Source organism: Canis lupus, chromosome 9 (genome assembly GCF_011100685.1).
Source record: "Canis lupus familiaris isolate Mischka breed German Shepherd chromosome 9, alternate assembly UU_Cfam_GSD_1.0, whole genome shotgun sequence".
NCBI classification, from domain to species: domain Eukaryota; kingdom Metazoa; phylum Chordata; class Mammalia; order Carnivora; family Canidae; genus Canis; species Canis lupus.
Window position 1 is genome coordinate 335310 of NC_049230.1, and position 26235 is coordinate 361544.

At 65.9% G+C, this 26235-nt stretch overlaps 1 protein-coding gene and 3 long non-coding RNA genes across 5 annotated transcripts; 3 read left to right on the forward strand and 1 right to left on the reverse strand.

Moving 5' to 3' along the window:
- Nucleotides 1-200: 200 nt before the first annotated feature.
- Nucleotides 201-11321, reverse strand: METRNL (meteorin like, glial cell differentiation regulator). Of its 2 annotated transcripts, none has more exons than XM_038546180.1 (4): nucleotides 11122-11321; nucleotides 5799-6184; nucleotides 1341-1400; nucleotides 201-645 (listed from the first exon to the last, which is right to left on the reverse strand). In XM_038546180.1, the coding sequence occupies exons 1-4, from the start codon at nucleotides 11319-11321 to the stop codon at nucleotides 329-331; spliced, it is 963 nt and encodes a 320-aa protein (XP_038402108.1). In that variant the 3' UTR covers nucleotides 201-328. The 2 variants fall into 2 exon arrangements, with proteins under 2 accessions (XP_038402108.1, XP_038402109.1); XM_038546181.1 differs by lacking the exon at nucleotides 11122-11321 and adding an exon at nucleotides 8940-10292.
- Nucleotides 11322-12263: 942 nt separating this feature from the next.
- Nucleotides 12264-16218, forward strand: LOC119873200. The gene is made up of 4 exons (XR_005364093.1): nucleotides 12264-13555; nucleotides 14015-14245; nucleotides 14395-15874; nucleotides 16057-16218. It is a non-coding gene; the product is annotated as an uncharacterized LOC119873200 (long non-coding RNA).
- Nucleotides 16219-18345: 2127 nt separating this feature from the next.
- LOC119873201 lies at nucleotides 18346-22328 on the forward strand. The gene is made up of 3 exons (XR_005364094.1): nucleotides 18346-19392; nucleotides 19470-19597; nucleotides 21336-22328. It is a non-coding gene; the product is annotated as an uncharacterized LOC119873201 (long non-coding RNA).
- Nucleotides 22329-22876: 548 nt separating this feature from the next.
- On the forward strand, nucleotides 22877-25502 carry LOC119873399. The gene is made up of 2 exons (XR_005363962.1): nucleotides 22877-23835; nucleotides 23995-25502. It is a non-coding gene; the product is annotated as an uncharacterized LOC119873399 (long non-coding RNA).
- Nucleotides 25503-26235: the final 733 nt, after the last annotated feature.

Here is a 26235-nt window from a genome sequence, read left to right on the forward strand (position 1 = left end):
TTCTTTGAAACACAAAACAGAAACTAAGTATTTGGCTCCGTGAATTTCTGTCGTAGGGAACAGCTCGGAATGGCCCTGGCTCCAGGCGTCCTGTGCAGCCACGGCCTGGGTGGCCCCCGACGCTGCGCCCAACGTGATGACCTCAGGGGCTTGTGGGAAATAGCACTAAACGGCTCACGAGGCATTTTAAGACACCAGAGTTTGTTTCCTATGGACGTTTCTTTTTAAAAAAACAAAAAATATAATAACTTAGTTTGCATTTTACAACATTTCCCACCAGCCGGGGAGTCCTTGGCCGGGCCCGGGCCCCACCCGCCGGGGCGGCCCCTCAGTCCTTGCCCATCTCGCAGGGGTTCAGGCCCCTCTCCTCGGCGTCCTGGTACATCCTCTGGAAGTCCTTGAAGCGTGGGGCGCAGCCAAGGCGGGCCTCCCCAAAGTGCATGTGGCCGGTGAAGAGGAACTCGCCGCGCCCGGGCCTCACGCCGCACTCCAGCAGCGTGGCCACCCGCCCCCGCCAGCCGCCGCCCTCCGGGGCCGGCCGGAACACCCTGCTCTTCTGCCGGTAGAGGCGGCTCACGCGCAGGTGGATGGCCGACTCCTGCTGCTCCGGCACGTGCGTGACGTTCTGGATGGAGCCTCGGACGACTGCGGGGCAAGGAGACGGGGTCAGTGGGTCGCCAGGGGCAAGTGCGCCAGGGCTGGCCCTGACCCCGCACTCCAGGACCCTGGTACGGGGAATAGCCCACGCGCGTGAGGCCGCCTGGGGACTGTCCCTGGCTCGGTCCGGGTTACAGCCCTGGGACGGGGGCAACGAGGGAAGGGACCATGCCCTGCGCCGGTTCCAGTCAGGACGGGACAAGTAACCGCGGCAAATGCACGACACCTGGGGCAGCTCCACGTCCAGTGGGGCCGGAGCAGAGGGGGCAGGAGCTGCTGAGCAGGCCCGGGACACACGCAGGCCCACAGCCAGGACCCGGCTGGTGCCCGGAACGGCCCTCGGGGCTGGGGGCGCTCAGCGCCGGTCCAGCCCCAGCGTCGTGAGCCCCTGCCCCCCCAGGCCAGGGCCCCCGCTGTACTGCCCACGGGGACCCGATGAGGACGGGCTCGGGTGCGGCGAGCGTCAGTGCCTGGAGGGCAGTGCTCCGCGGCTGCCCCAGCAGGATGCCCACCCTCTCCGAGCTTCCATTCGCGTCCCCCCCACCCCGGTAGACAAACGTCACTCGGCTGCGGTTTCCTGTAACTATGACAACGGGGAGCAGAGCGCCCCCAAGGGTCCTCGGCAGGCTCCTCCCCCAGCTCCCCGCCCCCCGGAAGGTCTCCCAGGCCACGTGAGGACTCACCGAAGTCGCTGGTGCAGACGGCCAGCAGCACCTCCGCGTCACTGCAAGGGCGGCAGGGGGCTGCCGGGAGAGAGGAGGGGGAGGGGGTGTGAGCAGAGACCCCATCCACGATCGCCGGTCCCGCGGGAGCCATGACCTGGGGAGTGGCACGGGCAGGGTGGCCCCGAGGAAGAGCGGCTCGCGGGCGCAGCGGGCGGGGGACCCTCGCGTAAACCACTCCTGCGCTGTCACCAGCGGGAAAGCAGCCCCGCGGGTCCCGACCCCAGCCCGGCAGATGCCGCCTTTGCTCCTTCTACACGCGACACCCCAAGTGCGGAGCCCGCCCAGGCCACAGCTGCCGTGTGGGGGAGCAGGGCCGCTGAAGCCGCGGGCGCCCAGGGAGGGCACACCTGCCCGCAGAGGCTGTGGGCTCCTGCAGACCTGCCTGCAAATAGCGTCCCGGGCAAGGCCGCCGCCCAGTGAGGCCGGCTTCCTCCTCTCCCGCCTGTGACCTGCTGCCCCGGCCTGGCCCTCACCCCACCCTTCACCCCCACTTCCTCCAGAGGCTGCGGGGAGGCGGAGCCCAGGCCCCGGCCACTCTGCCCCCAGACCAGGCGCCTCTGACCCAGCCAGCCTGCGCTTGGGACACCACTGTATGTGGCCTTCAAGGCCTCTGACTCCGGACGCGGCGGCCACAGGGCCTGGCACCGGGGCAGGTGAGCTGAAGCCTCGCGGGAGCGCGGCCGTTCGCTCTCGATGCCCGTGGCTTCGGCGCTCGCCGGGCCCAGCTGACCCTGTCCACACGCTGACCGGTTGCCCGCATGAGCCCTGACCGGGCGAGCCGTCCAGGGGCCCAGAGAGGCCTCCCGACGCCCGGGTCCCGGGGGGTGGACGGGACTTTCTGAGCGCTTGTTGTCCTGCCCCCGGCGGGGTGGATGTGGCTCGGGAGGGCCCGGCTCGCCGGCCGCCCACCACAGCTGCTCCCACCGGGTGGTCGGGAACTGGGGGACGCTGCAGCACGAGCATGACCCGTGGGACGCGTCCAGCCCGCCCACAGGCCCGGGCACCTGCCCGCCCAGCCCCAAATCCCGAGGACTGCTGCCCACCTGGGCACTATGGCTCTGTGCTCCCAGCCTCAGGCCTCTTCAAAAAGAGGGTGACCCACGGGGCATCCCCTAGGCCACACGGTGGGGAGTGAGGAGGCCGCGCACGCAGCCCCGCAGGGGGCAGAGGTGCCCAGCTCCGCTCAGAGGCAGCAGGGCCAGGGACACGCAGCAGACGTGAGACCTCCCAGCGTCACCGGTGCTCCTGGCGTCCCACGAGCCCTCGCCCGGGATGAGGAGCCATGGCAGGCCCTGGGGCCGGGCCACGCAGCGCCCCAAGGGGTGTCAGCACACCACTGCACCCTCTCCGTGGACACAGGCCCCGGGACCTCGGCCGACCGCCAAGGGCAAAGTAGCCGGTCGCGGGCGCCGCAGGGTGGCGGCCGGGGTTCTGTGGCCCCCAGAACCTCTGCCAGGAGCTCCACGAGCCACCACGGCCGAGCTAACAAGGTGCCGCCCTGGGGTCTCCCCTCGTCGTTGTGGGTTTTACAAAGCGCAGGTCGCCTCCTTGGAAAATCCAAGAGAAGCAATCTGGAAACGATTATCAATCAGAGCTGGGCTCGTAAAGGCTGTGGAATGTGCTGGTTTCGGGCGCTTCGAATCTCATTCCCTGGCGGGGGAAGACGCGGAGGGGGTGGCCAATGGGCCGGCTGGGACCCCGCTTCCTCCGGAGGAGGGGGCTGAGGTGTGGACGTCTCAGGAGGGTCCCCCTGGAATGCGCACGGAATGAGCTTAAGAAAATAGGTCATGGCGGTGACCAGGGGTTGCTGTGGGGACCAGGGAGGCCGGCAGTGCCAGGGAAGGGGGCGTGCAGCACCCCTCGCGTCCGGCCCTGGCAGGGGAGAGGCTGGGCTGGCGGCGGGGCTGCCCGGGTCCGGATGCCCGGTGGACACAGTTTCCAAGGGGAACGTGCATGGGGACGCCTGCCAGGGCAGCCGGTGACAGGTGGCGGGCGCAGCGCTGCTGGGGGACGCGGGGAACACCCCCAGACCGGGCCGGGGCGAGCTGAGGCACCCGCTGGTGTGGCCCCAGGATGGCCCCATGGCCCGGCCGCTGCCCCAGGGAGGACGCAGGGGGAGGCCACTCCCTTCCACCCCAAAACGCCCCTAGCTGCGCCAGATGACAAATAATCACCCAGTAATTACGGGGCCAGAGAACCCAGGGCAGGACACGAAGTGATCCGTAGAAAAAAAAAATTTCAGTTCTCCCTCCTTTTCTGTCTCCGGGACATAATGGGGCTTCTTTCACTGGTGAACGTGGCTGCTCACCCCCCGCCCTCCAGACCCACCCCCAAACCTAGCCGGGGGCCCCCACCTGCCCACCCCGTGGGCATCCCTGCCCCTGCTCATCCAACGCAGCTGTAAGGGAGGGGCCCGTCCTCCACCTCACGGGCTCCAGGAACCTGCGTAGACCCCAGACCCCAAACCGTGGATGTGGCTGCCCCAGGCGACCCAGGGAGCAGGAGGCCGGTCTGCGCCCCTACAACCAGGCAGGGCCCCCCGGCCATCCGCCCCTGGCCCCTGGACAGCGCAGGCTCCTGGTGGTGCGGGGACCCAGGGGGTCCTGGGGTGCGGGTCCCACCGCCCGCGGTGTGATGGCTACACCCCGAGCCCTGGCCCCCCGCCCCTGGCCTGCGCCCGGGGAGCGGCTGCCTCTCCCAGGCAAGTGCACGAAGGTGACAGCCCTCACGACAGTCCCGGCGGCAGCGCCCGGGCTCACACGCGTCCCCCCCGGGGAGCGTCTCCGTCCTCAGCACAAACTAGATGCTATGAGTCAGCGGGAGGCAGGCGGCCCCTCCACCCGGGGCCCGACGCCCGACGTCCCAGCCCCGGCCCATCCCGGGCGCTCCCCCCGCGGGCACCACAGCCGCCAGATGGCTGGTGCGGACATTCCACATTACGTGCCCATTCCTCGGGCATTAAGGGCTTAGGGGCCGCCCCCGATGAAAGCAGGCAGCCCGGGGCACCGGTGGCCGCAGGCCCTGCCCCCCTCGGAGGAACGTCCCTCCCGTCCCCCCTCGGCCGGCTGCCCCTACTCAGAGACACCGAATGTGGTGACTCAGTTTCTCAGGTTTTGTTGTTATTGTGACTTTATCTCTAGGAGCCCCCCCCCCGGCTCTCCCACCCACCCCGTAGCTGGGGACCAACAGAAAGACTCTCCAGGTGAGAATTTCATTCAGATCCTGACAAATACAGCAGCTTTCATGCCACCGTCCTGAGCAGGGGTCCTGGCCGGGCCCCTGGCCTGGGGGAGCGGGGGGGCAGCTGACACATGGGGGGGTCAGGGTCCCACCTGGACAGTCAGGCAGGTGGGGGATCAGGGTCCCACCTGGACAGTCAGGCACGTGGGGGGGGGTCAAGGTCCCACCTGGACAGTCAGGTGTGGGGGGGTCACGGTTCAGCCTAGACAACCCCGCAGCCAAGTTCTCTAACAGACCAGTTTACTCAGAGACTAAAAGTCGTGAAGACAGATCGGAGCCATGAGCAATAAAACGTGGACTCACTTTCAGGGGGAGAGTCTGCATTTCAAATCCTAGCAGATTGTTTTGCTCCAATCAGATCTCTAATTTACTGAAAGGTGGAGATGAGAGCGCACTTGGGGACCCCGGGGGTCTCTGCGGTGGCGCCCTCACCCGCGAGGCCGGCTCAGCTTCGTACTGGGGCCACCCCAGGCTCTGTGGGGTGTCGGCAAGGCCCCGCCTGCCCATCCCCCCTGGGTCACCTGGGCAGTGGCCTTCCTGGAGCCAAGCTCACCCCGCCCCCCTGCTTCCAGCCAGCTTCGGAGTTGACACGGATGGTGTCCCCGCACACCCGGGCCTGTGAGGTCGTTTGTGCCTGGGAGCGAGAGCAGGATGCCTGGCCTGGCGTCTGACGACAAGGACTTCTGCCTGCGCAGGTCTGCGGCACGGGGGGCAGGACCGATGCCACGTGAGGGCTGAGGCCACCCCTCCTCCTCCATCCCTGCCTCTGGTGCTGCTCAGTGAGCAACACCACGCTCCGCACAGGGCCCTGCAAAGCCTGCCTCCAAACAAAACCTGACGGACCATCTACAGCCGACCCACAGCCCCAGGCGCACACGGCCCCTCCAGCACGGGACCCCCGGGGGGCCCTGCAGAGGAGGAGGCTCCCCAAGGGCCACTCACGGGGCCCACAGCCCCGCTCCCGGCAGCTTGCTGGTGTCTCTGCTCCACGTGGGGTCGCCCTGATGACACGCACCCACAAAACGCCTCCGGAACCCAGGACCCGCGCTCCCAGCACAGGAGCACCAGGAGCCGGGACGGTAGCCAGTCCAGGGTGTGCTTGTCCCTGCCGACCACTGGGCGCATCCGAACCCCACGGTGCCCACAGCCGCCCCCACCCCGGGGTGCGCCACCCACCTGACAGGGTGTGCAGGTCCGACTCCGCGTGCCGGCTGGTCAGCTCGTACTGGAAGCCCGTGGTCCTCCTGCTGATGTCCTGCTGGGGCGCGGCCTCCACGAAGAGGCCGCCCTGCTCGAAGCCGAAGCAGCGCACCTGGCCCGGCCCGCGGTCCCCGTCCCGCACCAGCAGCTTCAGTTCTCCAGTTTTTTCCAAATAAATATTGGCCCCCGAGGAGTCCTTGAGGGGCTTGATGCACAGAGTCAGGTGCCGAGAAGGCGGGAAGGTGTTGGGCCGCACGTTGACGATGAGAGCCCCCGTCGGGTACATCCACTCCACGGAGCCCGCGGAGCAGCGCAGGTACACCTGCTCCACCTCCTTCCTGTGGGCCTCGTGCGTCAGCCCGCTGCAGAGGGGACACGCGTCAGCCAGGGCCACCGCCCCACCTGAGGTCAGCCCCCGCCCCCCCGGTGGCCTAGGTCCCCGCACCACCCCTCACCCGCCTGCAGGCTGCGGCCCCCTCTGCCAGCCCCCTGCCCGGTCCCCGCACCCGGACCCCGCACCTGGACCCTGCGCCCAGCCCCCTGCGCCCGGATGCCATGGCCAGACCCCACCGGCGGGCCCATCCCAGGAGGTCATGGGGAGATGGCTGTGAGCGCGTCGGCAAGTGGGCCTCAGCCCCTCTCAACACCTGCTGGCCTGCAGCTCGGGGGGCGCCCGGGTGCCTGAGCGCCCTGCATCACGGAGCCAAGGACCCCGGAAGGGGGATCTTCTAGAATGGGAACGAGGGCACCGATCCCGGTTCCAGGAGCGAGGGCAGATGCCCTTGGCCCAGAGAGTAGCTTTTAAACCAATTATGGGGCAGCCCGGGTGGCTCAGCGGTTTAGCACCGCCTTCGGCCCAGGGTGTGACCCTGGGGTCCCGGAATCGAGTCCAGCGTCGGGCTCCCTGCGTGGAGCCTGCTTCTCCCTCTGCCTGTCTCTGCCTCTCTCTGTGTGTCTCTCATGAATAAATAAATAAAATCTCAAAAAAATAAATAAACAAACCAATTATGAACGAAAGCAATTTGAGGGGCGGTGCATTGCTGGCGAGTGTTGCCCTCAGCACCTCACAGACTAGCGTGTTTGTGTTTTCCCTGAAATGATGACCGGATGGCTTTTTCATTCATTTGCAAACCTTGAGGCACCGGGGAGGCTCAGCCGGTGAAGCATCCGCCTCCTGCTCTCTCCCACTCTCTCGCTCTCAAGTAAATAAAGTCTTAGAGAAAAAATAAATTTAATTAATTAATTTATTTGAGAGAGACAGAGCACAGCAGGGGGAGGAGCAGAGAGAGAGGGAGAAGCAGACGCCCCGGGGAGCAGGGGGCCAGATGCGGGGCTCTGTCCCAGGCCCCTGCGATCATGACCTGAGCCGAAGGCAGACCCTCCACCGACTGAGCCCCCCAGGTGCTCTCAGATAAATAAAAAATTTTAAATCCCCGAAGACCCTGCCATTGCCCGTTATTTTAAAAAATAAACTTGAATATCATCAAAATACAAGAGCAGGGCCGAGGCCCCGCACGGGAGAGACACACAGAGGACGCAGGGAGAAGCCACAGGAGAGACAAGCAGTGGACAGACAGCCCCGCTTCCCAAGGCGAGGCTTCGGAGGCCCAAGTCCATCTCCCTCCCAATAAAGGCCAAATAGGAAAAAGTGAGGCGTGCTACGCTCTGGGTGAAACAGGTCTGCAGTCAAGTCATTACGTGGTGTTTTCAAGACGTTGAAACCATCAAAAGCGTGAAAGATTCCCCAGCCCCCAGTCTGAACGTGAGTGTCCACCCGGGCAAACGGTGGCGTCATGCCCACCGGGTCGCCTGGCACCGCACCGGTGACTTCCACCCAGAGTTCTATTACATGAAATTTGGTTCTGATCAGATCTCGGACAGGTTCACCCACATTCTTGGGATTTTTATGTGCAATAAACAATGCTATACTCAGCGCCCTGGCCTGAGCGAGTTACCAGAAACCCTTTCTACGGAGGAGAAAACACGTAACATATGGTTTGCATTTACTGTTGGTGACTCATGCTCTGGGCTCTTAAAAACCTCACTTTTCATACGAGGGCCAGCTGCAGGCTGGGGCTGCACAGTCATCCTGCAGACCACATCAGAGGGAGGTGTCAAGGAGGTGACTCCCCTCCTAACCCCACTCCCCGCCCCCGCCCCCACGAGGCCCTGGGTCACTAGCAGCCAGCCCAGCCTCAGACGCCCACCAGGGCCGCACACGCAGGACACTTACAAATTACAGTCAAATAAAACTCACATAAGCTCATCTGACACATATGTGTGGATGAGCATAATTACAGTGTTGTGTGAAAAAATTAGACTAAATGGTGAGTGGTTGGCACAGATGACTATAATCAGCTCTGCTCTTAGGCAGCCAAAACAAACTTTATCATAGTGTCCCTCCTCTCCTGTCTCCAGCCTCCAGGGGCAGCTGGACACTTGCCCCGTGCCCAGACACCAACCCTCAATGCTGTCTCCCATAAAAACCATCCTGTCCGAGGCTCCACTTCCCTCTCTGGGGGAGGTGGGGGGAGGCCCCGGGGGCTCCAGGGGAAGGAAAGCTCATTCAGGAGGCTTTGGGTCCCTCTCACCAAGTCACCCTAATCCAAGCAGTGCGGGGGGGGGCTGGGGAGGTCGTGGGCAAGGGCAGAGGGAATGCTGGCGGGGACAGGTGGCCAAGCCATGGCTGCCCAGGGGGAAGCAGACCTGCGTCTGCGGGCTGGGCTGCTGCCCCCACCCGCACGTACCGCCCCGCACATCTTGCGGGGTACGCCTGGCTCCATTTATTCATAAGTCCTCGACTAAAAGAGGACCAGGAACAACATGGAGGTGGACGTACAAGAAATAAGGTGCCCGTTACGTCGCCCTTTCCCCAGTGTCCTCGCTGGCCCCCGGAGGAAGGTGTACGCCCGTCCCAGGGGCCACGGCCAGCCTGCGCTCCGCTCAGTCTCCCCTTGTGTTCCCCCGAAGCACTGAGACCAAGAGACCAGCGAGGCACTCGACACAGAGTGTTGGCGTGAAGGCCAGCAGCGTGTGCTGTGCAAGAGTGGGGTCAGCCTGGGGTCCCACCCACGGGGTCTTTATCGAAGTCGAGGACTCAGTCTGTCTAGTTCTTACCAGAAAATCTGGTCAAATCTCTCGCTTCGGTGTTCCAGCGCCACAGCAAACCCGAAAAAACTTCTGTTTGTGCAAAACTGCTGGCGGTGCAAAAATGTGCACATCTGTGACATCACTGAGGGTGGCATTTATGATTTTCACACAGCATGCAAGCAAGGGACACGCTTATCGGACAAAAATAAAAGAACTGCTTTCTGATGTGATGAAGCTGAAGAGAACAGAAAAATCTGCGGTTCTAGGCAGCCTCAGGGAGCTGAGAACACGGATTGCTCTCAGGTTATTTAAACTGGGTTCTGCGTTATTCAAAAAAAAAAAAAAGAGTTTGCAAGTGTCACTGCCCAGGTGGCCACACTGGGGGGGCCTTCACGGAAAGGACAGCAAATTCCAAATTGACACAGGACTCTCTGCAGGCTCACCTGCAGCAGCAGGAGGAAAGGATGAGCGCTTGTGCTCTAAAGTCAGGATTCCTGGGGAGTCTCCTGGGGGATCAAGAGAGACCCCGGAGGCTGCGGTAACTGGGTCAGTGTTCATTTCCCCGCCGAGCAGGAGGGCTGGCCCGGGTGTGATGGAGCCATGAGCCCTGCCCACGGCGGTGGGAAAGTTCATGGTCCATCTTTACAACCGCAGCCTCGTAAAGATCAGGGCGCTGTCCTGCCCCGGCACACAGGACACGGATTGCAAAACCTCCTGCTTCACTGCTTGGAAACACCCAGAAACGCATTTCGGCCTGTCGAGTGTGAGTAGACGGTGTCATAAAGAGCGACTCCCTTCCTATCGGGGGAGCAGAACCCGCCCAGCGTATCAGGACGCGCACCACCCTGTGCTGTCTTTAGAACAGCTCATAAAGAGTCATAAATGTTCTGGGGGTCAGCCGGCAAATCTGTGCACCCAGGCTCCTGCAGCAAGGACCTGTCGGCGGAGCTGCGAGGCGCATTGACAGCTGCCACAGCGGCAGCGAGTACGACGAAAGGGGGGCCCTGTCTTCCCTACGGATCCCATAGATCCCACAGCGGCAGCCTCTGCGGCCACTGTCTGCCCGCCTCTGGCTGTGGGCTGAGTGGGGACAGCCGGAGCAAGTCCAGGATCAGGGGTGTGCTGGCAACGGTGGAGAGAGAAGGGAGGCAGTCAGGCAAGCAGCTCCGCTTCTCCAGGTAGAAAAATGGATGCAGACACCCGCTTGCTCCAGGAGCTGGTGCCCTGCTCGAGCCCCGGGAGACGCATCCCGTCCGGGTGTATAGGCCTCCGAGGGCCTGGAAGGATGTCAGCTCCTGCTCTGGAAACTCGGGCTCCCTGTGTGGGGCTGGGCTTGTTTCCGACCCACTGAAGCAGGATGCCCTAGACCTCAGTTTGGGGGTGCACTGATTCATCCAGCAGAAGCTGCAAAGCACGGAGTTTAATTACTAGCGCGGGCGGGGGCGGGGGCGGGGGGGGGGGGGGGGGGGGGCAGCCCTGAAAGAGTGTGTCAGAGTCAGAGGCTCCCAGCCAGCGCTGTGCTGGCGCCAGGCTTCTCCGGGCCAGCCCTCCCCCAGAGCTCCGGCTCATGGCCCCAAGCTCCCTCCACCGCCGGGCTCCGCTGCCTGCAGGGAGGAGGAAGGCCACCGCGGCCGCCCGGGGCGCAGCACCCACGAGGAGGGGTGGAGGGTGCGGAGCGGTGAGCAGGGGAGCCGCGGGGCGGCCCCCACCTTCTCGGAAAGGCTGTCCTGGCTCCAAAGCGCCCCGTGATGGCCCAGCACGAGGAGCTGGGGGCCGGGCGGGCAGATGGGCAGCTCCCGCTGCAAACTCCCGGGCGCGAGCTGCCCGCGCGGGGCAGGGGGGAGGGGAGGGGGCGGCTCCCACCCGAGCTGAGCCTGCGCGCCCCGCGCCGCCCCCTGGTGACCTGCACCCCCTTCAGCTCGTGGCGCCTGAGCGGGTGCCCGCTGCGCGCGGGAGGGGGCGTGGGGGGGTCGCGGGCGGCGCGCGCTGCCAAGGGCGCCCTGACCTTCAGGCGGCCCGCGCGCAGCGGCCCCGCGCAGGTGTCCCCGGCCCCGCGCAGGTGTCCCCGGCCGCACGGCGGGGTGGGCGCACCTCCCCCGGGGTTCCTCGACGGGGCGCCCGGACGCCGCGGGCCCTTTTGTTCTAGGCCCGGGGGCGGGGCGGGGGCGGCCGGAGCCCCGGGACCGGGCGGGGGGGGGCGCGGACTCACCTCCCCTTCCAGCTGCACAGGTCGCTCGAGTACTGCGCGCCCGCGCCGCCCAGCAGCACCGCCAGCAGCGCGGCCAGCAGCAGCGGGGCCGCCGGGGCCGCCGGGGGCGCCGGGGGCGGCGGGGGGCCGGGGCCCGGGGCGGGGGGCCGCGCCCGCAGCTGCCCCGCGAGCCCCCGGGCCGCCCGCGCCGCGCCCCGCATGTCCGGCTCCGGCCTGGCCGCCGACCCCGCGTCCGCGCGCCGAGCAGACCCTGCGGGCGGGGCTCCCAGCCCGAGTCACGTCGTGCGCCCCCCGCGCGCCCCGCGCGGCCGCCCGCCCATCCCGCCCATCCCGGCCGCGCCGCTGCAGCCGCCGGACCCGCGCCCGGAGCTCCGCACGCGCCGCCGCCGCCCGAGCGTCTGAACCGGGCGAGCCCCGGGGCCGGGTCCCGGCTCAGCTGGGGGGCGGGGCCGCCTCTGGCCCCGCCCCGCCCCCGCCCCCGCCGGAGCCCCGCCCCCAGCGCGCGCTCCGAGCCCCGCGCCCTGCGCCCCTAAGGGGGCGGGGCCGGGGCGGGGCCGGGGCGGGGCCGGGGCGGGGGCGGGAGGGGAAGAGGCCCGCGGCCGCAGCAAGGCCGTGACCCCAGCGCGCAGACGGACCGGGAACGGCCACGGGGCCGCTGAGGGACCAGCCGGATTCCATCAGGGGTGCCCTGGGCATCGGGCCTCGCAGCGTCTGAGTGCGCCCTGCAGAGGCTCCGACTCCTGCGCGTCTGCGGGCCGCGTGGGCGGGGAGGCCCAGCTGCAGGTGCGGGCGCGGCTGCCTCACTGGTGAGCGCACCGTGGGCTCTGAGCACCCGCCCCTCGCTCCTGAGCCTCCCGAGCTCGCTGCCCCAGGTCATGAGTGTCGCTGGGCCACAGGTCCTGAGCATCCCAAGGGTCGCTGGGCCCAGATCCCAAGCACCACTGGGACCCCAGGTCCTGAGCCTCCCGAGTGTCACTGGCCCCAGGTCATGAGCATCCCAAGGGTCGCTGCCCCAGGTCATGAGTGTCACTGGGCCCCAGGTCCTGAGCATCCCAAGGGTCGCTGCCCCAGGTCATGAGTGTCGCTGGGCCCCAGGTCATGAGTGTCGCTGGGCCACAGGTCCTGAGCATCCCAAGGGTCGCTGGGCCCAGATCCCAAGCATCACTGGGACCCCAGGTCCTGAGCCTCCCGAGTGTCACTGGCCCCAGGTCGTGAGCATCCCAAGGGTCGCTGCCCCAGGTCATGAGTGTCACTGGGCCACAGGTCCTGAGCATCCCAAGGGTCGCTGCCCCAGGTCATGAGTGTCGCTGGGTCCCAGGTCATGAGCATTCCAAGGGTCGCTGCCCCAGGTCATGAGTGTCGCTGGGCCACAGGTCCTGAGCATCCCAACGGTCGCTGGGCCCAGATCCCAAGCATCACTGGGACCCCAGGTCCTGAGCCTCCCGAGCGTCACTGGCCCCAGGTCGTGAGCATTGCTGCCCCAGGTCGTGAGCATCGCTGCCGACCTCTGCTTGCTCGTCCCTGCAGTTTGGTCTCCTACCTGCTTCACTAACTTCTTGCTTGATTCTTCCTGGGGACCCTCTCGCACACTGTAGGATTTTAGCAGCATCCTGGCCCCTAGACTCTAGATGTCACTACCCCAGCCCCACCACCTCACAGGTTTGGCAACCCATACCATCTCCAGATATTGCCAAATGCCCCCTGCGTGCAAAACCTCCCACGGAGACCCTTGTTCTAGAAGGACCTCGCATGGTAAGTTGGTGAGCATAGTGTGCTGAGCATGCCTTCCTTCACCAGCGAGTCACTGGGGCCACCATGGGCCTAACATCCAGCAGGGGAGACAGGAGGAGCACAGGCGGCCCCAGCCCCTGGGGGAAGGTGTCCTCCTGGGGCTTGGGGCCGACACCGGGGCCGGGGCTGGGCCTGGCTGGAGGGTGGATGGCAGTCTCTCAGGTGTGCCATCCCACCTGCTCCTCATCCTGGAAGGGCCAAGGGGCTCTACCGGCAGAATGAGGGGCCATAGCGCTCTGTGTAGCCACCTCTGTGCTCACAAAAGCAGGCTTTCCTGCTGCCTAAAGCTCTCTGGTGTGGAGCTGAGCTCCGGAGCCCCGAACAGCATCAGGTGGTGGAGAACACTGACCTATCGTCGCATTTCTTCTCCAGCCGGGACACGTTTCAGGAGGAATGTCAAGTGACTGTGGGGAGGGGAGTGACCTCTTCCGCCTGTTGCTTTGCACATTGCACTCTTTGGTCAGAGAGTTAGAAATGTCACTGGTTGTAGGGATGGAATTGTCACCTCTGGTGAGGTCTCATCTGCAGGCGCCCACACAGCTGGAACTGAGAGCGGCCTGGTGAACCCGCAGGGCGGGCGGGGGCCCCGACCCCTTGAACGTGCTGACAGCCGAGGGATCCATTTGGAGAAGCCCTGGACTGGGTAGGTTCCGCCCCCCCGGGGTCCAGCCCAGTCGTGGAAGGGATGTCGCCCTGTGGCCCAGGGGCAGCTTGGAGGCTGAGGACTCCTGTACCCCTCCCCACAGCCGCTTTGCAGTGCCTGCCCCTTCCCTGCAGGTCCCCGGGTGCAGAAGTGCTATGAGAAGTGGGTGAAGTGAAACCACCACCCAGGGCCCCGGGGAGAGGAACCTGCAACCACCTCCTACCCACAGCCGTGTCCACGCGGCTCTGCAGCAACTCACACCCGAGTGCTGCCTGTGGTAAAGAGGCTGCCCCTTAAGGTCGTCGGGATCTGGGGAAGAGCAGGGGCTGCTCTAGGACCCCGTCATGTCACAAATGCCAAGACTGAGTGCTACCGGCCGGAGCGATGATTCACAAGGTTTCAGAAGCCCCTGGTGACCACGGGGCCAACGGGCAGAGGCCATCTCTGGTTCCGTCCTAGGTTCAAGCCCCCGCGACCTGGAGGACTGCCAAGCACCTGTGCCCAGGTCCGCTTCCCTAAAACTGGGCCACTGCAGCGGTGCATGCAGGACGCGCAGCTGTCAAGAGCCACAGAACTCATACAGGACTGGACAGTCACAGCCTCCCGTTGGAAGACTGCTGCATGAGCTCACCGATTGAGCAGCCGCGCAGCCAACGCGGTCTACTTGGTTTTTCTCATGAGCCTAAAACAGTAAGTCCACTCATTAAAAACAAGGGCTGAGGGACCCATTCTCACCTGGTGGTGTTCTTGGACGAGTCCAGCAGGATCCTGGGCAGGGCCTGGCCTTGCTGCTGTCAGACCTAAGGCGCTGTGACAGGCCCTCCCTCCTGGGGACACAGGTACCTCTGGATTCCTGAAGGTCTCTGAAGCAGGAATTTCCAGATTTCCCTCCTCCTGATGAGCCACCAGCCAGCCATGGGGTGAGGCCACAGCAGCAGAACAGGTTCCTAGGCCTTTGCCCAGCTCCTGGGGAGGTCTGTGCTTCAGCGAAGCTCAAGGCCTGCTGGGCACCTGTGTGCCTGGCACAGTGGGGCTGCTGACCCTCCTGACCCGGCAGTGAAATGTCCCCATAAATGGGTCCTCGGTGCCTGTGGTGTCAGGCTCTGAGGGGGCTTGTTAGGTTTGGGCCTGGGGTGGGCATGGCTGTCTGAGGCTGCCCAGTGACCAGCTGCCACACGCCACCTGCTAGGGCCTGGTCAAGGGCAAAGCAACCCCCATGGGATCGATTTTGAACCAGAAGGGTCCTTGCCAGCAGGCATGTGGGGTCTTCCTGGCAGTAAGGGCATCTTGGAATGTGCCCATCCTCAGATGGCTGGGGTCACGTCCCAGTGAGCATTTCTCCAGTTAAAACCAGCAGGAGGCCACAGCGGTACTGCCCCCCACGCACAGCTGGAAGGAGCTGGGCATCCTGGCATCCGGAGCAACACTTGGGGACTTCCCACACGCACTGTCCTCCAACAGCAGAGGGGGTGCGGAAGGTGCAGGACCCGGACCTGCTGGAGTCACAAAGACGAGGAGGGACTTTGCGGAGGGACACTGCCTGCCCCCCGCCACCCCCAGGTGACAGCAGCCAAGGGGCCAGGTGCCTTCCACGGGCTCTGTCATGGGAGCAGCGGTGCCAGCAGCCCCAGCACAACTCAGCAGGGTGGACACTGTGGGGAGGGCAGGATGCTCGCCCAGGGGGCCACCCGCCCCACCCCATGGTCCACGCCGGAGAGTGTGGGGAGGGACAAGGCTGTGGCCCAAGGTCAGGCCAGCATCAAGCTTCACTGGTCACGTGTCTTCATCAAAAAACGTCTACCAGGTGCCACCTGGCCTCGTTTGTACGATGCGTTCCCGGGCTGCAGCCCCTGCGCAGGGCGGGCCTCGGGAGGCAGACCCACGGCACCGGGCAGCGGCCGTCAGGGCACCCGCATGTCCTGGGACGGGCGCAGGACACGGCCCCGCCCGCTCGGGGTCACACGGGCCGTGGGGCCAGGTCTGTTTCGGTTGAGTCTGGGTGACTAGGAAAGTGGCTGGTGCCTCGATTCTCAGGGCAACCTCAGCTTCGAGCCTCATCCCTGGTGGGTGACCGAAGCCTGGCCCCGCAGGCCCGACTCAGGCCGCGTGGGGCCTGTCTCCCCAGCGTGCTCCCCGAGGACGAGCCCGCGTAGGCGCTTTTATTCCCTGCCCAGGCCTAAGGTTATCGGGCATGCATTGGCGGTCGCTCCTGTCATCTGAACCTGCTCACCCAAGAGTCAGCCGCCCCCGGAACCAGACACTCCCGGAAAATGTCAGGACCCGGCCCATCCCCCTCCGCGCCTTGCCCCCTGTCACCCGGTAAGAAGTGCAGGCGCCCCTGCCCGGGGAGGCTCCCGCGTGGGCCCATGCCTTCCCGCTCGGCGCCCTGGCCTCGGAGTCACTGCTGTCACACTGCTTCCCCTCCGAGGTCATTTTTGCTGACCTTCTCATAGGGACGTAATTACCGTAATTGTGGTCAAATGCTTGTGATTTATGTTTAGCAACTGCGGCAGCCACATGTAATTAGACGTGAACCGAGCGAGCCAGCTCCACCCGGTAACCGGCACCTGAACGCCTCCCTACCCTAACTTCCCGTGGGGGGGGGGGGGCGTGGGCGGCCGTTAGGAACCGAGGGGCTCCCCACCCTGGCCCCCGGGGCCACGCTCGAGTCCAGGCTGACCCGGGCTGTGTGGCGGCGGGGGTGCGCGCCCTGGGCCGGCCCCATGTGATCATCCCCGCACCCCCACCGCTGGGGGTGACAGCAGCCACTCTGGGCCGTCAGACCTTGGCAGCACCTCAGTCTGCTGGCCCTGAGCAGACCATGGGCCCCTGCGGGCGTCCCACAGCCGTCGCGCGAGTAGGAAGGCCCCGCGGGCACATTCCCTCAGGGCGGCACCACACGGGGAAGGAGGGCCCCCTGACCGCCACAGGGTGGCCTCAGGAGGGACCATGTATGAGACACGATGTCACGAGGACCTGACATCCCCGGGGACGCTCCCACCTAAGTGGCTGGCGGATGTGTGCCTCGGCTAGACCCGGGAGTGACGGGGTAGAGCCAGGCCGGGCCGGGTGGCCCCCAGGCGGCCCTGGAGCCGGGGGCCAGGAGGAGGGGTGGGGGCCAGCCGTGCACAGGGGGCACGGAGGAGGGGGAGGTGTCCAGCCAGCAGGGACCTGGGCACAGTCACCGGCCTCTGCTCCCGGCTCTGCCCGACGGAGGGGGTGGAGGGGTGGGAGGGGGTGGGAGGGACCCCGTGCACCTGCTGTGTGCCAGCCCCGCCACGCCCTCCCAGCCCTGCGTGGGCAGCCCCACCCTCCTCGGAGCCAGATCCCGGGGAGGAGGAGGGGCAGCCCTGGGCTCCGGGCTGGGCTCCGACCGTGGGGCACGCCGGTCAGCACGCACACAGCTGTCTCAGCCGAGGCCTCGCACCCCCAGCGCGGGCAGGGCTGCGGTTGGCCGTCTGTGCACTTGCAGGCTCCACGGTGTCACCAGCCAGAGCGCAGGGCCCTGCCGCCCGGGGCGGGGGGGGGGCGCCTCACCCCAGACCCAGCTTAGAGGCAGCAAGGCCCCATTCAGCCTCCGCATCCTCACCCTGCACCTGCTTGTAGGACATGGTCCCGTGTGCTCCGAGTGGATACTCCCAGATGCTCCCTCTAGGTGCTCCCTGGGCCCCCAGGTGGTGCTCCCCGGGCCCCCAGGACGTGCTCTCCGTGCCCCCAGCAGGTGCTCCCCGTGCCCCAGTACATCCTCCCTGTGGCCCCAGCAGGTGCTCCCCGTGCCCCCAGGACGTGCTCCGCATCCCCTCAAGCACATCCTCCCTGTGCCCCCAGCAGATGCTCCTCGTGCCCCCAGCAGGTGCTCCCCATGCCCCAGTACATGCTTCCCGTGCCCCAATACATGCTCCCTGTGCCCCCAGCAGGTGCTCCTCGTGGGCTGCTCCCAGCTCAGGCACCTGCTTGGACCAACCACCGGGTTCAGGGCAGGGAGGTGTCCGACGCACACACTGTCCTGTGTCCCAGCGTGCGAGTGGAAAGTATTGACTGCGTGCCTCCCGCCGTCCACCCGGCTCTGCAGACCCCCCGACTCAGCAGCTGGTGGTGTGGTGCGCCTTCCCGCGTTCCGCGTGCCCATATCTGTACATTGTCTTTTGTTAAATAATTTTTCGAAAGATTGTTTTGGAGAGAGAGCACACACAAGTCAGGGAGGGTGGGCAGAGGGAGAGAATCAGACCCCACGCGGGGCTCAGTGCCGCGACCCTGAGACTGTGACCTGAGCGGAAATCAAGATTTGGCCACGTAACCAAGGGAGCCACCCAGCGCCCACATGCGGACCTCTCCTACCCGACCGTGGGAAGTTGCCAAGGTCGTGAGCCTTTGGCCCTACACACCCGAGGGGCCACCAGCTGCCAGGACCGCGCTCACCGTGAGACACCGTCGTGGGGCCTCACAGGGACATGGCGTCCCTCAGCTCGCTGGCCGGAGTCTGCTTTCCTCCGCTGCCCCCAAACCATGCAGAGTGGGGAACAGGGCCCACGGGGGCCGCCCTGGTGGTGCCCAGACCACCCCCCAGGCAGGTGGGCCTGGAGGGCACTGAGCTGGCCGCCCACTTGCATTTCCAGCAGCGTCCCCGCCACGCGGCCGTGGGAGGATGCTGTCCGGCCCGTCTGCGCCCACACACCGCGGCCTGCAAGCGCATGAGGTGTGAAAGCCTTTCCCTGCCCCGACAGGAGAGAAGGGTCCTGCTGTGGCCCTGGGGACTGTGCGGCCAGGCCCTCCCACGCTGTCCCCTCGCAGGCCCCTCGGCCCCGGAGAGCTGCGCATGCCAGGGACAGGGCAGGAGATGGGCGGACGGGGCACAGTGTGGGCGCTGCCCCGGAACTGCCCGGCTGGGAGCCCCAGGGACAGGTCCTCCTGGGTCAGTGCTGAGCCACGCCTCGGTGACTCAGCCCAGGTGTGCAGGCGGGGACACCTGCAGGAAACCCCGTTCGGGGCCAGGCAGGTGTGGCCTGCTTCACTCCAGTACAGTCGGCCTGCCTCCCACACACGGCTCTGGAGGCAGGCCACAGTGGGCCAGGCGGCTCCGGGCTGCCGCCTGCTGGTGGGCTGAGACAGGCCCAGGCCACTGTCCCTCGCGGTGGGGGCTCCATACGGATGGGCAGTGCCACCCAGAAGCAGGTAAAGCCGGCTCTGGACGGCAGGTGTCCTCCTGTCGCCTCATGGGGTCTGCAGGCCATCCGGACATGACGGCCGTCCTCACCTTCCCTGGGCCTGAGGTTCACGGGCTGGACAGGGAAGGACGCCCAGAGCCCCACACAGGATGGATGAAGAGTGGGGGCCCTGGGGGGCTGGGGAGGGTGCAGCGGGTGATCACGTGGGCTTGGGAAACCACAGAGACAGTGGTGAGGGTCCCCCAGGGCGGGGCAGGTGCTGGGACCTGTGCCGGCGAACGTGGGGGAGGGTCAGGGCATAGGGGTAGCTTCCAGACCTTCGCACCCAAGGTCGCAAACGCCATCGGCAAGGTCAACCAGGTGGCTTGGTTTCTTCAGACTCATTCTTCTGGGTTGAGATGTCATCGTGTGATTTGTGCACGATGACCTAGGAGGCCTTTATTCAAGAGCCCCTAGCGGTGGGCTCTGGGAGCAGGGCCAGCGTGATGAGGGTGACGCTGGGGAGGAGTCCTGACCCTCACACAGCTCCCACCCCGCAGAGCACCCCATCCCTGCACCGCCTGGGGGCCACATGGCACCTCAGCGGCAGCCAGCCTACAGGACGACGTTCAGGACCCTAACCCTACTGCCCCTCTGCTTCTAGACCTGTGACCAGAAGCCTCGGGCCTGAAGGTGGGTGCCGAGTGTGACCCATGAGGAAGTGGGCTCTGTTCCTCAAGAGCTACTCGAGTTTTCTACTTTATACGCAGAAATGTGTGGGGATGGATGTGGAGGCTGTGGGAGAAGAGCGGCAGGAAGCTAACGCTGGACCAGGCAGACCCAAGACAGCCGACGTGGGCTCATCAAGCAGCCATCCATGTTCAGGTCGCAACCTGGGGTGAGGGTCAGCGTCAGGGTCAGGGTCGGGGTCAGGGTTAGGGTCAGCGTCGGGGTCAGGGTCTGGGTTAGGGTCAGGGTCAGGATCAGGGTTGGGGTCAGCGTTGGGGTTGGGGTTGGGGTTGGGGTCAGGGTTAGGGTCAGCGTCGGGGTCAGGGTCTGAGAGGGTCAGGGTCTGCGTCGGCATCGGCATCAGCATTGGCGTTGGCGTCAGGGTCAGGGTCAGGATCGGGGTCAGGGTCGGGGTCAGGGTTAGGGTCAGGGTCAGGATCGGGTCGGGGTCGGAGTCAGGGTCGGGGTCGGATTCAGGGTCAGGGTCAGCGTCGGGGTCAGGGTCGGGGTCAGCGTCGGGGTCAGGGTTAAGGTCAGCATCGGGGTCAGGGTCGGGGTCAGCTCTGAGAGCCTGGGTGGCTGAAACATGGACTGGAAGGTGGCCCACAGTGAGCGGGTTAGAAATGTCCAATGTAGAAAAGGGATTCAAAGGGTTGGGGATATGGAGGTGACTCTGCCATTTAAGGCCGTTCACCTACATGGAGAGGATCCAACAGAGGCCCCTCCCACTGAGACAGTGGGGATCCCGGCACCCCTGAAGAGCCCTGAGGCCCCTCCCTAGAAGGGACCATGTAACTCAACTGGAAAACTGAAACTCAGTGGAGTGCTGAGGTCCCAGGGTGGCAGAGGCCCAGTGGGGGCACCCACCTGCAGAAAGGAGGGGGTGTGGTCGCACGGGTGGATGCGGGCGGAGCCACGTCAGAATCCTCTGACTCACAGGCCTGGGGGGCCCCGGGGTGGGTCGCTTGGCGGCGCCCTGCTGCTCGGGAACCCCAGGAAGCACGGGGACTCTCACTTGACCTGCACCCGCAGGGATGTTCGAGGTCAAGGGAGGAAAAGTCTGGCCCGAATCATAGAAACGGGCTCACGGCCCCTCCACCGGCTCCCAGACCTGAGCGCGTCATGGACCCAGAACACCTTGAAGCAGGGGGGTGGGGGGGTGGGCAGTGTCCCCCGGGGAGGCCGCGACAACTGCTGAGAACACACCGGTCCATCTCTGTCCCCGGCTTCCCCAGAGGCTCCTGTGGGCTTTCCCGGGGTAACCGTGCCCCCGGGAGAAGGTGTGATCGCAGCCTCCGGGGAGCACCCGTTACTGGTTTTGCACAGACGCTGAGTCCAAGGGACGCAAACCTTGGTGGTGGCCCGTCAGGGCAAGGACCCGTGGGGGCCCTTGCCTTCGTCTCCACAGGTCCCGCGTGGCCCGGACCCATCCTGTCTCCCTCCCGAGTTCCAGAACGCTTGGTGAGGGTGGACACAGGCTCAGCTGGCAGACCCCACGGCGCCAGGGCTGCGGGGGAGGGGGGCTCCCTGGGCAGCGAGGCCCAGCGCGGAGGCCCGAACCGCCCGCCTGGGAAAGCGGCAGGCGCGAGGCGGCGGGATCAGCTCCCCTGGATGGCGCCCGGTGGGGCTCCCGCCACCTCCCGTCGGGCTCGCCTGCTTGGCCGGGGCGGCTGGGCCGTGGAGAGTGGCTGCGGGCCACGTTGCAGTCACCAGGGGCTCCAGCGGCCCTGCGGCGACGTCCCTGCTGGAGCGGCCCCTGTTGCGCAGCCTCTGGCCCAGAGGAGGCCTGCTTCTGCGCCCGCCTGCTGGGCCCCACGGCCAGGCCATGCGGCCTCGGGGCGACGCCGACGCTCCCCCCGGCCTCAGACTTCGTCTCTCGGGGACCTTGACCTCCAGCCCTCCCACAGGATTGCACGCTTGTCCGTCACATGGACGACGGTGCTCGTGGCTCCTCGAGACCTACTGGCAAGACATCTGCGGTCAGAGGCAGGAGTCAATCCAACAGTAACTCAGAGGCTTCCGTCCTCGGCAACATTTCTGGGCCCCATGGCGTGGGGAGCGCGGAGCCAGGTCTTCGGGGGTGAGCGCTTAGCTGGACGTCCCGCAACCCAGGAAGAGGCCGCCACCTAATGGGTCTCTCCGGGTCTCTCCGACTGCTGGAGACGACCGTTCCTCCCCAGAGCGTAGTACTTCGGCCACTTTACCGAACGACCTAAAGGGCTGGGGGTTTGAGTGGGGTGAGTGGGGCCCAGGACAGGAGGAGGCGCTAGGACGGGTGCGGGCTGCGGTGTGAGCTGCGCTATCTCATGGGCCATGTGGTGCCTGGAGCGCCAGAGCCAGACGGAGATGCAGTGTCCTCCACAACCCCCAGCGTGTTCTCTGTGTGGTGTTTGAGGACGACCATCCCTACTTCGATCCTCCTGTTCCCACCTGTACATGGACTTGAGGAAGTCACGGTGAGGACCACGTGGGGCGCGGGAGGCCCTGGCCTGGCCTTGTCCCCCATAAGCGGCCGTGGCAGCCACAGGCGCTCAGAGTGGGGGAGATGCCTGTGGGCGTCACCCTCCTCCCGCCCCCTTGACCTGAGCAGCCACCTGCCTGCCAGCCTCGGAATGTCATTGAGAAAGTGACGTGGGAACGCCCAGAGAGCCTGTGAAAACATTGTCAGTCAAATTCCTTGAACAGGAGAGTGAGTACACTTGCTGGGAGAAAGTCAATTGTGCCAGAGGAACTGAGGGAAGAAAGAGTGGTTTCCCTTCACTCTACGGCTGCCGTGCAAGGATGCATCTCCCCATTCTCCCACTGGGTTGCAGGTGCATGTGTGTGTGAGCGTTTGAGTGTCTGAGTGTGTGCACGTGTGTATGTGCATGAGCATTGTGTGTGTGCACAAATGGACGTGTGTGTGCAAGTGCATATGCACGTGAGCATTGTGTTTACGTGTGAGTATGCATGTGTGCATGTGTGTATGTACATCAGCATTGTGTGTGTGCATGAATGCACGTGTGCATGCGTGTGTGCACATGCGTATGCACATGAGCATTGTGTTTATGTGTGTGCATGTCTATGCATGTGAGCATTGTGTGTGTGAATGTACACGATTGGACATGTGTGTGAGTGTGCAAAATGTGTGCATGTGCATGTATGTGTATGCATGTGTGTGTGCATGTGAGCATTGTGTGTGTGCGTGAGCGTGCATGACTGCACATGCGTGCAGGTGAGCACTGTGCGTGGTGCACGTTGAGCACGAGCGTGTGCATGGAGTTCTCCGTGGACCCAGGCCCCCAGTCAGGGCACGCACAACACAAGTCTGCAGGTGCCTGCAGGGCCCTCTAGGCCGACGCTGGTGCCTGTGAGGCAGGATCTGGATTTCAAACCCACTTTTTCAGACAACACAGGGTGGGGGTTGGGGTGGGGGTGGGGGTCGGGGTGGGGGCCGGGGGTCCACTTTGCTTCCGCGGCCCGCTTGTCGGCTAGGGTGCAGCGCCCCGAGGCGCCAGCACGGGGGGCGCGGAGGAGAAGGGGGCGAGGTCCTGCTGTCGCCAGGAAGCCCTTTTGTGGGCATCTTTGAATTCCGTCTGTTCTCACTCCTTTCAGGTCCAGCTGAGGGCGGCGAGCGGCTGCCATCTCCCTGGGTGACCAGCTCTGAATGTCCACAGTCTCCCGGCCTGGTAACCGCCCAGCCTGCCCACCCACGGTCCTTCCTGACCCTGGTGAGGGCTCAGGCCCCCAGAGTGCCGCCGCCGTGCGCAGGGCGCAGGCAGGGATGGGAGCGGCTCCGGGGCGGGCAGGACCTGCCAGGCACCCCCTCCTCCCCCTGCGGAGGCTCCCCTCCATCCCGCGCACCCCACGAGGAAGGCTGCACTGCCATCCCCAGCCGGTGGTCAGGGAGGCCCTGGCGGGCTGGGGCAGGGGCGCCAGGGAGCATGGGCCCCAGGCGTCTTGCTCGTCTTGGGCCCCGGGACGCCCTATGACACCTGCACGTGGTCGGCGTCCAGCAGGGCGTTAGCTGGGGCGGACAGCTCCGTGGGAGTCCCGGGGGGTGTGCCGTCCCCGTGGCCGCTGGGCGTGTGCCCCTCACAGCGCGTGCCGGCCACGTCCCGCAGGTCACCTGTCCGGGAGAGTCGCCTCCAGCCCCTGTGGGTTCCCAGACCGGAGGGGGAGCCACTGTCCTGGCCGCACATACCCGCAAGCCAGGGCTGGGAGGCGGGATGGGGGACGGGCCTTCGGGGCCCCGCTCGTGTCCCAGGGCCCGGGTGTGAGTCAGCACCCACGGGAGTCGTTCAGGAGGGAGACGCGGCACAGCCACCACGGGCCATTTCCAGCACCTTCCGAGGAAAAGCCTTCTCGGGTCCTCACCGCGGGCAACGAGGCCCCGCCCCCCGTCACCCAGACACACCCATGGATGAGGTCTGCAGGCACTCGGCTTTCTTTACTTAAAACCATGTGTTTCCTGTGCTTCCCAAAATGTCCAAGCAGGAAGCACAAAACCTCAAAAGGCAAAATTAACTGTCCCCCAGATGGCCCTGGGGGACCATGGGTCACCGCCTGTGTCGCCCACACTCCCAGGTCTTGGGTCTGGTCCTTGTCGTTTTAAATCTGAGCGAAGCCGACCTACCCTCACCCCGCCCGACCCCAGAAGGACCGAAGAGACGCTCTTCCAGGCGGGCTCGAGACCCGCGTCCAGGCCGCCTTCCGTGAGGAGCCAGCCGGGGCGTGAACACCTGCAGGGCCACGGGACACACACGAGCCGACGTGCGTGGAACGGGCGCCCAGGCGCCCAACGCTTACTCCTGGCTCAGGCGGATCCGATCCCAGGGAGCTGAGTTCAGGCAGCGGCGCCCTGGAGTTCCCACGCCCTGGGGCCCCCTCGCTGTCGCTCGCCCGCTCTGAGAACGGAGTCCTCCACGACCATGCGGCACCAGGGCCTGGGCGGGGGCGGGCCTGGGCTCTGAGGAGCCTGTTCCAGGAGCGGCCAGTGTGGCCGGCGCACTCACCACGTCCGCGGGGGAACACGGCCGAGGGTGCCCCTGCCAGGGCCCGTGTCGGGACCTCCAGACGCCCGCAATCCCAGCCCGGCAGATGATGCGCCTGCCACGCTCTGCTCAGCCTTTCTCCAGTGCGTCGCCCAGGGAGGGACGGCGGATGACCGCCCCGCAGCCGGGCCTCGGCCACCCCGGGGTCTGTGCCCTCACCGGTGCCTCCGGCCACGGCCCTGGTGCTTCCGTCCCTGCGTCTCCCGAGGCAGCAGGAGGGCGGCCCGGTGACAGCTGCCCTGCTCGGTCAGTGACGCCCTCACTCGAGGACAGCGCTTCTAGGTCCAGATTCACAGATAACACGGGAGGAAATCCCCCAGCCACAGGAAGGAGCAGCGTGGTGACAGCTTCTGCGTGTCCTCCCCAGGCTGTGGGGCTGCCGTGACCCTGGGGGCCCCAGTCGTGCCTGGACCAGGACGTGCCCCGAGCAGCGCAGCCGGGCCCTTCGGGACGGAGACGGCCTTCGTCCCTGCCACTGTGCTCAGGGGCCACAGGCGCCCCAGGCAGGACGTGGAGCCTCATGACCCCCATGGTCACCGCAGGTGCCCGAGCCAGCAAACAGCCAGGGGAGCCGACCAGAGGGGCCAGGGTGCCCCTGCACCCCGGGTGTCAGGTGTTCTCCTCCCCGCCTGCAGGGGGCCCGGGCCCCTCCCTCCCCGCGGGGCCATGAGACAGTCACACGTCCGCCTCCCCCAAGCCCTGGCCACCGGTCCTTGCAGGGGCTCAGTGACCAGTGGTTGCAGGTTTCAGGTCTCCGGGCCGCCAGGGCTGAGACCGGGAACATTCTGGGTGCAGCTCGGGGAATGGGGTGAGCAGGTTCCCCTGGGCTGGACAGAGGAGGCCTGGGCCTTGGCCCTGCCACTGGCCCCACGGTCAGGCCTGCAGGGTGGAGACGGGGCCTTGTTCCCCTACAACACCCACAAGGCCACAGGCACCTCAACCACCTGCGCCCCAACAAATACATAAATCTTAGAAACATAAAATACTCATTATTTTGAGTGTTCGCTGTTAAGAAAAATTAAACTCGTTCCCACTTGCTCAGGGCTGCGTCCACTTTAATAGAAATACATTCACAAGTGTGGCCAAGCTCCTCACGGGAAGACGGCGGGGGAGCTCTGCCCACAGCGGGCGTCGCAGCACAGGCAAGTGCTGGTGACAATGGTGGTGGCCACGTGTGGGCGCAGGCTCGGGGGGCCCCCTCTGGGGAGCTGGCCAAGCTGCAGCTTCAGTCCGACGGCACTCGTTGTGGAGGGGACGGCGGGGCTGGGCGGGCCGCCCGCGGGGTCCCCAGAGGGCGCGGTGTGAGCTCGGTCACTGCTGGGCCCTTAATGGGATCCCCGTGGGACGCATGTAATGATCAACTGACTGAGGGTGGTGGGCTGGGGGCCCCAGGCCGCCCTGAACCCCCAGGCTGGGCTCAGCACTGGCTCACGCGCGCACGGACTCTGCCGGCCGCAGGGAGTTGGCAGCGGACAGAGGACCGTGTCCCTGCCCCACGGACACGGCAACGTTGGGGGAGGCAGTGCTGGGGGCAGAGCAGCGGGGCTGGGTGGGGCGAACGCGGCAGGAGCCTGAGTCTCCTCAAGCTCCCGGTCCGGAGGGAGGCGTCAGTGGAGCCAGGCCAGTGGCGCTGAGCGCAGGCCCGACCCGTGGGGCGTGCGGGACGCTGTGCGGGACGCTGTGCGGGACACTGTGCGGGACTCTGGGCGGGACTCTGGGTGGGTGGGACTCTGGGTGGGACACTGCGGGACACCCAGGGGCGCGGCCGTCCAGG